Source organism: Ipomoea triloba, chromosome 9, assembly GCF_003576645.1.
Source record: "Ipomoea triloba cultivar NCNSP0323 chromosome 9, ASM357664v1".
Classification (NCBI taxonomy): domain Eukaryota; kingdom Viridiplantae; phylum Streptophyta; class Magnoliopsida; order Solanales; family Convolvulaceae; genus Ipomoea; species Ipomoea triloba.
In genome coordinates, this window is record NC_044924.1 from 1,839,222 (window position 1) to 1,851,701 (window position 12,480).

Here is a 12,480-nt window from a genome sequence, read left to right on the forward strand (position 1 = left end):
GTCGTATCATCCGTCTGGAACTGTAGTTGTGTTGAACTGATACTGTAGTTGTGTTGAACGGATACTGCAATTGTGTTGAAATGATACTGCAGTTGTGTTGAACGGATGAACGATCTCTGTTCCACGCAACTGCAATTTCCTTTCAACAGAACTGCAGTATCTTTTCAACACAACTGCACTATCTATTCAACACAACTGCAGTATCAGCCATGATCATGGTCCACAATATAATTTGCGTGCTAAAGGAGTCAAATCCTGAATACTTTTATCATGAAAGAAAGTGGTTGAGTCATTATAGGCAATATTGATGGACCAAGAATTATTCCCACTAACTAAATGAATAAATATTACGGATTCCCCCATTTGAGGCTTAGACATTTAGACGAGGACTCAATATATTTCATATATTTAACTATAAAATAACTTCTTTTTTTTTTTGAGAGCACTATAAAATAACTTTTAAAAATCACATTTTTATACATTGATGAAATGGCAACAACCTAAATATTATACTAATATAAGCATGTAGCAGCAGCATCCATATATCCAATATATTAATATTAATATAAGCATGTAGCAGCAGCATCCATTATGCTCTAAGTGATCATGGTGTGTAGCCAATGATGAATTTACACACGTATTAACATTTTCCAACAAAATACTCACAATCTTAATTCAAAATCTCTCTAATCACCTTAAAGAAGGTTAAAATGGAGGTCCGACACCTCGTACTTTCAGGCTACTATATTCATTTTTGTGTAGCCACTTTCAAATCATTTTTCAATTCAATTTTACAAATCAAAAGCCTCTATTTCAATAGTCAATAACATGCAAGTGTGCAACCCGTAGTGGGTCAATCACGTCTTAGTTGTTAAACTTGAAACAACTCACAAGTCACACCTTATAGAAAAGAACTTGCACAACTCATACCACAAACATATTTATAATTTTAACGATTTGAAAATTAAATTAAAAATTTTTCCACCGTTAGCTTTGCATTTAATTTACGCAAACGATGCAGGGTTAAGTTCTTCATCATTAATTAACTTTACTTCGATATTATGTGGAGTTTAAGACAAATCTTTCTTGGATATCTAAGTGTATGTGAATTGAAGTACCAAATTGATCGTCACTAAAAAAAATTACTGAGATGGATCTGCACGGATGCCACTGCTTTGACTGTAAATATGCTTCCATTCGCCTGGAAATGTTGATTAATTATGTATAACATGATTATTCTACGTACATAAAAGTTACAGATTCGTTTCTTTAACATTATTTTGATCAAGTCTATTACACAAAATTAAACATTTTTAGTACGTACTTAAAAGTTACAGATTCGCTTCTTGTCAACATTATTTTGACTTAGTCCATTTCACAAAGTTTTTATAGTGTGAATTATAAATAAATATGTGTGTGTGTGAGAGAGAGATCAAATGAGAAGCATATTTTTTGTCTTACACTCCGGACTCTTCTCGGCACGGACCTTATCAAGCACCAGGTAGCCCCCCTCCGCTAGGCCGGCACCGGAAGAGTGGATGACTTCACTCTGGATAGCTCCCTCCGCTAGGCCGGGCCTGGAAGAGTGGATAGCTTTCACTCCGGACTCTTCTCGGTTCCCTTTGAACCTTATCAAGCACCGGGTAGCCCTCTTCCAGGTAGCCCTTTCCCACCACACTTCGGCCTCTCAACAAGAGCACCAATGATACGGCACTCCAGCCAAGACCCTAACTCCACAACAAAAGCTAGCTCATGAGTGGAGGTTTGGCCCCAACTTAAGTACCACTCTACAATCTCTTGTGGAGCCGATGTGGGATCGTATCATTGATCTTGCCTCTCTCTTTCTCTTCTCTCTCTCTCTATATTTCCATTCGGATTATTATTAAACAATGGCTGCAACACAAGCTGAACTGCAAGCAGCTTGTACTTTTAATGTTTTAATTTTGATTTGGATCTCACTAAACATAGGTTTCTGCTAACTTCATCGTACCATGGTGCCAGGCTGGCCATCGACTTAATGAACAAAACACAAATAAATGTTATGAAATGAGTTATCAGAATCATAATTCTCGTATTAAAAGGTTGGGTCTATTTATTAATTGCAAAATTAAAAATAGGAAATAAGGAATATGTTTACTAGTATAATTTTTCTTTTTTAAAATTAAAAACATTTCAGAATTGTAAAACTTTTATATTTTGTTTTCTAAAAAGAAAATATAATTTCTATCATCTATTTGACTATCTATCACTATAATCACATTCTCAACATTTTCTACTTACAGACTAATTCATTACTATGATTATATCCATTATATATCATCTTCTTTTATTTATAACCATCTTTTATCTTTTCTACTTGCATGTACTTATACAAGCATATATAACTTAATTGCTTACGTTTAAATTAGATATTATTCACATTGTCACATTTAAAACTTGAACTCAACATCAAACTTTAGATTTTGATAGAATGTAACTCAATAGATTATTGATTAAAATATTTCTAGTTATGTTATATCGTAATATAAGTTTGGTCCCAATATATTATATATTAAAATTTTACACATTAAATTTTAAAGTAAAAACTATATATATATATATATATATATATATATATATATATTGTTGGAGCTTAATATGCTGTCAATATAAGTATGGAGTACCTTGGGTCATAGTACAAAAGAGGTGTTGTGCGCTAAATCGATCACCACAAATAAAATAGTTGTCTCTATTAATTTGCGATAAATTTGAACGTGGTTACGTAAGCGATTATGTCACTCATCAAACGCATAAATGAAAAAATAAAGCAGCGATACGAGGTTGTTGATCTAGTTTAATGTTTAATTAGTACGCCATTGCACATCGATCTCTCGTAGACTGGTACGGATGGTTAATTAATAATGTACCACTAGACCACTTCAAACATCTCAAGTGTCTCATCTCTCATTTAAATGATAAATAAGAATCACAAGTTCACAGCAAAATTAGATTTATGAATAAACTTAATTAGAGGAATTCAACATTCACATATGTATACAGAGCATCTGTTGCGTGCATAATTATTCATGTGTACGTGCATATTAAGCATGACCCGAATGTTAAATTTTCCTAACTAATCTCATTTGTAGATTTTTTTTAATGCACAATATTAGTTCTCATTTAATTACGAGGAAGGTGGTTCTTATATGATTACTAGTATGTGTGTGTGTATATATATATATATATATATATATATATATATATATATATATATATATATATATCACATAGGGAGTTGATAAGAATTGAACTAATAATTTTTTACACTTAAATCATGTTTCATTCACTATACTACCCATTTCAGGATAGTTTAAATGTTTTTAATTAAATTTAATGATGAGCCAACGAATAAAAATCGTGTATTATACGGTTCGGATACGAATTATATAATAGCAAGAATCTCGTACTTCCATTATATATTATTTATTAACCTTGCGCCCATGGTATTAAGCATTTACAGGCTGTTTAGCACTAAAGCCAAAAGTACATGACATTTAAGGAAACAGAACATAAAATTGTAAAAAGCGAAAACAAAAATAAAGAATAATCTATTACTTGAGCTGTTATCGCAGAAAGACTTCTCCAAACAACCTTACTTTATAACAATTAATTAAGATTACTTTAACGCAATCAACTTATCTTATACATATTTTAGGAGATCTCAAATCTGTCATCTGTTTATATTATATTGTTGCAACAAATTTGGATCATTCAGACAAATCTATTGTTTATATCATACTTGTAGGATCATCATGCATGGATAGATGCTTTGTATTAATTGTTTCAATTGTTTTGTTCTTTTGCAATCCCATTCTAAGAAAATCTCTTCTTGAAATGAGATTCACAATTTATCTGGATTCGTTCTATTTAGATTCAAATTTATCAGATTTAAAAAGTTATATATAGGTAGTTCAAGTGGCAAGTGAGCTCTCTTTGTGAGAAGAATTTTGGGAGAACCCGAGTTCAATTCCGAACACGGGTGGACTAAGTGCAGACCGATCAGGTGAGAATCAACTGCTTATGAGAGGAGACAAATAATGTCCTAACGTTACCATTAGTTGCACATTTGCACCAAAGTTTGAATTATTTAAAAAATGTCACGGTGTCTTTTTTTTTTTTTTTTTTAAATCTCAATTCTTTTCTGGGCGTTTGTTGAAATGAGAACCTCTGATCTCTTAACATGTGAATTTTGTGTACCATTGTGCACCGTTGATCTTGTGGTTTATAATGATTTTAACCTGATAAGTATACATCACTGCATCACTACATGACTGCACAATTGCACCAACTAGATGCACCATTGCACTACTCGTCAGATCTCGAGCGTTCAATCTCACATCTCAACGGTGTATAGGAGTTCACAGGTTCAAACCCGAATTCTCACCTGAACTGGACCCTACACACACACACACACGAATCATAATAGAATTTTTCGTCTATCATTGTTAACGTGAAAATTTAAAATAACTATTTTTTAATCTGGTTCACGCTGCTATGTGAACCACGATCCACAATAAAATTTGCCCTCTACATCTAGTGATTATTAACTAATCAAAATTGTTAACTTTTATTAGATTAACGGTGTTGGGTTTGTTGAATGCTATTCAGGACATAATGAGAATATATGGTCCAATGGGTCCGGAGGAAATTTAGTTTGGTCTTTGGACGACGTACGACGCACGATGATGTTCCAAGAAAACAGAACTGGGCCTGATATTGTCTTGTTCGTTAGCTAAGTGGGAATTGGAAAAGCAGGACAATCGAGCCAATTGCCATTTGGTCTTCTTTAATATTGACTTATCCATAGATTTGACATATCAATTGAAAGAAATCATAAACTCTTGTGTCTGAACGCGTTGCTCCGCAGCCCGCAGCGTACGTGGGATGTGTGGGTCCTAACTTTTATTTGCATTTTGGAGACGACTTCATCGTGCCGAGTGTTCTCTGGTTTACACGTCTGATGGATTCTAGACCATTGATTGAGACAATTTATATCATGAACTAGACAAAACACATAGCTTAACATTATAATTTATAGACCCTAGCTAAACTAAAAATATGAGGTACAAAATTAATACTCGTAAAATACTGATGGAATAATTAGGACCGGGTGCGGAGCACGAACGGGGCAAGAAGGAACCGGAATGAATACGACTCGGGGGCAGCCACGTGGCCGAGGGCTGACCTCGGCCACGGGCTAGCCACGCTCAGTCGCGGCTGAGCGTGGTCCGCAGCACGCTCAGTCCGGCTGAGCGTCCGGGCTCGGCTGAGGCCGCAGCGCTCAGCCTCGGCCGAGGCCACCCCTCGGCCTAGTGGCGGGGGTTCTTTGGTCCGCACGCGGCCCGAGTCTCGCGGCGGCGGTTACGACCCGGGCGTTAGGCGTGCTTCCCTGCGTTTTCTCCGGATCAGTTACACCTTGGGCTGATATAAAAGCTCGCTGGTTATCTTGTTAGGACATCTTCACTTACTTTCATCACAATTGTCTTATTATTACACTGTAAACCTTTGTAATAGCATTACATAATTCAATATATATTTTACCCCCGCGGTATACTTGTGATCCATTAGCTTGTCATACCCCTATTATTTAATCGGGTTTTGTAATTCGGACCACCCGGGTTATTAAAATCCATCAAATACAGAATTTCATAATACAAATAAACATGTTATATATTTACTTATTTTTCAAATCTGATTTAGATACACAATTTGTGTTCATAAGCACAAAATTTCACAACACAAGACACATAAATTCATAAGATAAGACACAATTATTAATTTGTTCTAGGTACAAAACACATAATTATAAGGTACATAATTTAATAACACAACACACAAAAAGTTATTACATAAAATGCAAACACTTGAATTAAGGTTCATAGTACAGTGAGAATCTTGGTCCATGGTATAACAATTGCTTGATTGGTGGTTGGTTATCGTTTTAAAAAGCAGAAGAAGTTGGTTACTTCGTCACAATATAGACACCGCCCGTTAGTCTGTGTGGAAATTTAAGAGGATAGAAAAATGTGGTTGGAAGACCGGCAATGACTTTGACATTATCTCCCCTTTCGATTTAAACCATCCTTATAAAATTTGAGTTTTAAGAATAAGCTAGGATAAAGTGGCCGTATTTACTATTTCAATTTGTGTAATTAATACTTTTAAACTAAGGGTGTGTTTGGAAGCCCGGAAAATGATTTCCGGAAATCATTTTCCGGACTTTGGGTGTTTGGCAACCATGGGAAAACCCAGTCAACGGAAAATGATTTCCGTTGACTGGGGAAAACAAGGCTCTTTTGGCGGAAAATGATTTCTGCCAAATTTGGGCGGAAGTCATTTTCCGCCCCAAGGAAAATGACGACTTCGCTTGGGCGGAAGTCACCTTGCTCTGGTTTCCGGCGGCTTGCTCTGGTTTCTGCCGGAAACCAGAGCAGCGACCTGCATGTTTTTTTTTTTAAAATTTATTTATTTATTTCGATCGGCGGACTGGTCTCTTGAAACCAGTCCGTGGACTGGTCAAGAAACCAGTCGGTGGACTGGTTTCTTGAAACCAGTCGGCGGACTAGTTTCTCGAAACCAGTCGCAGACTGGTCAGTCTGGCCGAGACTGGTTGCTCGAAACCAGTCCGGCCATACTGGTTTCCGGCCAGAAACCAGTCGGCCACTGTTTCTGGGTGTGACCGACTAGTTTAATTTGTTTTTGATGTATTTTTTCTACAATTTTGTTAATTTTTTTGTCTATTTTCTGGAAAATGAGCCAAACACACCATGTCAATTTTCTACTCTTCATCCAAACACAAGAAAGGAAAATATTTTCTGGAAAATGACCTATTTTCCAGAAATCATTTTCCAGAAACCATTTTCTTGCTTTCCAAACACACCCTAAAAAAGAAAAAAAAATTAATACTTTTACTTCAAAAAAAAAAATACAATCTCAATTTTTTATAAGTTAATAGTGACCTAAGGCAAAAAAATTTATTTAATTTTTTATTTAATATGTTGAGCTTCCTCCGTCTAGTTTAAGACGGAAGAGGCAATTGTATTCTCTGTTTGGTGTAAAATGACACCCTAGTCTAATTTAGAGGAGTTGACGACGCATTCGTCTTGGTAAGTTGTCTTAGGTTTTTTTCTTTTTTGTTTTTTTAATTAATAATTTAACTTTCAAATTATCATAATGATGGATTATCTGACAATAACCATACAAAAAATAGAGATTGCATTAAATTTTGAAGTAAAAGTATTCAATAGGACTTGGGTGTTAATTGAGTCATCTGGGAATCTAGGATAATAGATGTGTTTATTTGACTCTTATGATTGAGTTTTATGAATGAAACTAACACATGTTATATGTCTTCTCTTGTTTTTAAAAATATTTTTAATTATTTTTATATTTAATTTTTCTTTAATAGTATTTTAATGTAGTTTCTAAATTATATAAATTTTATATAATACTCCCTCCGTTCCATTTTATGTGTCTGATTCGGCTAACGAGGCTTGACTGAGATTATTTTTAATTCAACTTTTCATAATATTAATTTTAGTATTAATATATAAAATTTATATTTTTAGAAACTACACTAAAAGTATTATTAAACACAAAAAATAAAATTTAAAAATAAGTAAAAAATAATAAAGAAAATAAACAAAGAAGAAATAGTTTGTTTGACCAATGAGTAGTAAGTAAGACAGATAAAATGGGACAGAGAGTAATATTAAACTTTTTTTTGAGTACTATTATTGAACTTTTTTTTTTTTTTGAAATGTACTATTATTGAACTTAATATTATGAAAAATTGCATTAAAAATAACTCGTTAATTAAATCAGACACATAAAAAAAGGACGAGGTAGTATACTAGTACCTTATATATGCTCAAGCACATATTAATAAATGTGTAATGTGAGTATTAGATACCGGATATGATTACCAAAAAAATTGACTTTCAAAACTTAGCTTATAGCCTTCTAACCAAACCATACTCCAAATTTCCACCAGTAAAGGGTTCAATTCTATCCCTGTTAGCATGTATCCACAATGCCCTGTTGGTTTATTGATGGAGAATATGAGGAATAACAGTAACGAGGAAATGAGATCTTTAGGCGTGATATCACTTTCCTATAAGCTTTTAATCTTCCCTCTCACAAAGCAACGAGGTTTCAAGACTAAATCTTATGGGATACAAGAAGATGAAACAAAGTTCTTTGTTGCTTGAAAAGAAACTTTAGGAGAGATTTGAACCGTGAAATAACTTGATAGAATGCAAAAACTTGCACCCTTCATCAGATGAAACTCCCTAGAATTTATAGAGAAAATTCTAACCGTTGGGAGCAGTTTACTGGAAGTTTATGGCTGTTGGTAAACCACCTTCAACCATAATTTTGAACTTCCAACCGATTTTGGATAGGATAATCCGGTTTACGTAAGTTACGTACCCATGCATGATAAACGTGTTAAAACACATTATAGTCTTAATATCCCCAATGCAATATACTTGTTGCAAAACAAGAGATACTAAAACATGTGTACAATACTTACCCTTACATATATCAGATCAACATTCGAGTCATAGAACGCTTCACAGATTCGCATCTCTCGAGAGTTGGAAGTTTACAAAAAGACTATCGAGACATCTGTCGATCGAACTGATCTCTCGATGTATCTCTCGAACATTCCTATCTCTCGAGACACCGATGTTCCGCGAACTGATCTTTCGAATAAACTGACCTCTCGAGGTATCTCTCGATCATCCAAAATCAACTCCACCAAACTAAATAATACTTATAACTCCACAACTCCAAATATTATTTAAACTTGCATGGTAGACATAATATCCATTACTATATAAATATCCAACATGCCCAATAGTGAGACGGCACAATTGTTACGTCAATACAATTAAGGTTGTTGCGGGTCGTCCTCCGATTTCAGTTAAGAACCATTATAGTCATAACAGGGCAAATTGATGTCGGAGAAAATAGCTAAAATGGTATTATAAGTTGCTATATATATTAGTTATACAAATATATGTGGGTCTATTTTTAATTTGTATGGAGTCAAGGTGGATTCGTTTTTGGTAATGAAGAGATTTGTAGGTTGAAAATAGATAATAGTGAATAAGAAAGTATTTCTTAAAGTATATCTGTTTTAATTTAAAAATGAGGATGGAAAGACTTGAAACAATCACTTGTCTGAAAAAAAAAAAGTTGATTTACACCACTATATATACAAGACTCTTTTAAATGTTGAATTGTGTAGTATAGATGCTCTTTCTGAGCATAGAGAATGATGCAAAAAGGCCACACAACATGATCATTCAGTGACTAATCCCACATCTATTAGGTGGGATAGTGACTAATTCTATCTCTATTAGATGAGATACTGGCCTGGAGATTTAAGGATGCTTCATATTCAAAGTCAAGATGAAAACACTGACTTTTGATTAAGTATGAATGAGTCACTTTCTTTCGAACACACCCTGACTGGGAATGATCTTGTTTGTTAGGTAAATGGGAATTGGGAGAACATATTTAAGAGGATAGGGACATTCGAGCTTTATGAATGAAACCAAAAAAAGAAAATCGTGATTCCTATACTAATGAAGGTGTAATGTGAGCTGCGGATCAGATTTGATTACTCAAACATTGACTCTGACGAATTATAGTCTTCTAACCAAACCATACTCCAATTTTCCACGAGTAAACGGCGCATATTCTTTCTCTTCTAATCTCTGTCACCATGTATTGACTACAAAACCCACTAGTGATCGAAACCCCTTGTACAAGGTTGTCGCCGGCTGACTGTTTCTGAAAACTCCGGCCCCGCCATTTTTCCCGGCACCTCTACCTTCAAGATAGTTCTGCACCATCGTATCATTTGCAAATCATTTGGCCAGTCCCGTACCACTTAGTGTGCTTACCGTTGAGACAGAAGATTAGTACCGTTCAGAAGGAGGATTAATCTTCTGGATATCGGCTGGCTGGAGGGACTGACCGTTGGAACTGAAGATTAGTCTTCTAACTATCGGCTGTTGGCTGGAGGGCTGACCATTGGAACGGAGGATTAATCTTCTGGCTACAGAGGGCAGATACCTTTTGGCAACCAAAAAAAAATCATATCATTTGCAATCTTTGATGATATATGCATGATTATGATTTCGTTGACTACTTTTTCTGTTTTGTTAACATGCACGCTGTTCATTCCTCCATTAATTCCGGAGGCTTCTGCAGGTTTAAGTTTCAGCTTTCCCAGTTCCATTCCAAACGACGATTACATAAACTATGACGGCAGTGCTTCTACTTCCTCGGACGGACATATTCAGCTAACCTCGTACCAGTACGATGAGGACAAGTGCAACAACACCGGCCGAGCCACCTACAGACACCCAATGCATCTCTGGGATAACGCCACGGGAAGCCTCGCGAGCTTCACCACCAACTTCTCGTTCTTGATCAAACCAATCCCAACCGCAACTTCGAGCAAATCACACGGTCCAGATTCGAGCCCGCCAATTGGTGACGGCCTTACATTCTTTCTTGCTTCAAATCTCTTTCCCCTTTCGCATTTAAACGCAGGGGGTGGGCTAGGGATTGGGATCAATCCTGAACAAATTGTGCATAGTAATACTAATAACTCAAAAGGGTTCGTTGCTGTGGAGTTTGATACGCATCAGAATGGATGGGATGTTGAAACCGGTCCTCATGTGGGTGTGGATGTCAATTCCGTGATATCTGTTTGCAGTGTGGGATGGGTTGATGGGAGTGAGATTGGGCGTGGAGAGCAGAAAGCTTCAATTGTCTATAATGGCGTGAAGAAAATTTTGAGTGTTCTTTTCACCAATTCTTCTAATCCTGGGGGACTTGGTAGGCTTGAGTATAAAATTGATTTTAGAGCCCATCTCACAGATCATGTCACAATTGGGTTCTCAGCCAGCACTGGGATTGTCACAGAACAGAACATTATTACCTCGTGGAGTTTTAGTTCCAGTATAAACAGCTCTGAGGATTCAGAAAACCAATCTAATCTTATCAGGCATCATGGGCATCATCTTAGTAAAAAAGGGTTGGTGGGATTGATTTTTGGTGGGTTTTTTGTGATGGTTTTGCTGTTAATCCTGGCTGGGGTGATACAGAAGAGGAGGGAGGGAGAGAAAATGAGTAGTTTTTCTGTTGTTAACTCGGTTTTGTATGATGAAATTGGCAGTGGAGTTGGGCCTATACCTATGAAGTTTTCCTACAAGCAGCTGTCACGTGCAACCACAAACTTTGCGGAGACGAAGAAGCTTGGACAAGGCGGATTTGGGAGTGTCTATTTCGGGTTTCTTCGGGAGATGAACTTGCACGTTGCGATTAAGAGGGTTTCGAGAACGTCTAACCAAGGGATAAAAGAGTATGCATCAGAAGTAAAGATCATCAGTAAACTGAGGCACAAGAATCTGGTGCAATTGGTTGGCTGGTGCCACGAGAAAAACGATTTACTTCTCGTGTACGAGCTGCTTCCAAATGGCAGCCTCGATCGGTTTCTGTTCAGCAAGACGGATCTGTTAACGTGGGATTTGAGGTACAAGGTTGCTATGGGCCTCGCGTCGGCTCTGCTGTATTTGCATGAAGAATGGGAGCAATGTGTGCTGCATAGAGATGTTAAGTCCAGCAATGTTATGTTGGACAAAGGGTTTAATGCTAAACTCGGGGATTTCGGGTTGGCAAGGCTGGTTGATCACGAAAAGGGAGCGCAAACCACAACATTGGCGGGCACGATGGGGTACATTGCCCCAGAATCTGTCTTGACAGGGAAAGCCAGCAGAGAAACAGACATATATAGCTTTGGCATTGTGGCTCTTGAAATTGCCTGTGGGAGAAAGCCTATTGAGCCAAGGGCTGAACCAAACAAGGTTTTGCTAGTAGAGTGGGTTTGGGAACTTTATGGATCAGGCACAATTCTTGGGGCTGCAGATCCAAAACTATGCTCGGTTTTCGATGAGCAAGAAATGAAAAGCCTCATGATCGTCGGGCTCTGGTGTGCTCATCCCGATTACGCTCTAAGACCCTCAATTCAACAAGTGGTGCGCGTTCTTAAGTTTGAATCTCCCCCGCCTATTCTTCCATCAAAGATGCCTATTGCGACGTATCCTGCATCTACTCCTGTTTCTAATGCCAGTCTGCCAACTTCTTCATTTTCATTTTCCATTGGTGCCACCTCTTCATTTTCTTCATAAGGGATGGTTAATGGATTCATCTGCTTGTGAATCTTTATTCATAGGAAACCACTAAGTTGTTGTAAAGTCTGCTCACTATAAGTAGAGTGTAATTCTTGTTAGTGTATCTCTGAAGTTTTGTACTCTGTAACACATTACAATATATAGTTTTGCAATAAAGAGAAAAATGGACTGACTGTTGAGATTAACAATAACAATGACAGAAAATAAAGAAGACAGATTTACGTGGTTC

The 12,480-nt window shown here is 36.5% G+C and overlaps 1 protein-coding gene across 1 annotated transcript; it reads left to right on the top strand.

Moving 5' to 3' along the window:
- Positions 1-9,731: 9,731 nt before the first annotated feature.
- On the top strand, positions 9,732-12,466 carry LOC116028931 (L-type lectin-domain containing receptor kinase IX.1-like). Its single transcript, XM_031270788.1, has one exon. It carries the CDS (start codon positions 10,179-10,181, stop codon positions 12,246-12,248), a length of 2,070 nt encoding a protein of 689 aa, XP_031126648.1. The 5' UTR covers positions 9,732-10,178; the 3' UTR covers positions 12,249-12,466.
- Positions 12,467-12,480: the final 14 nt, after the last annotated feature.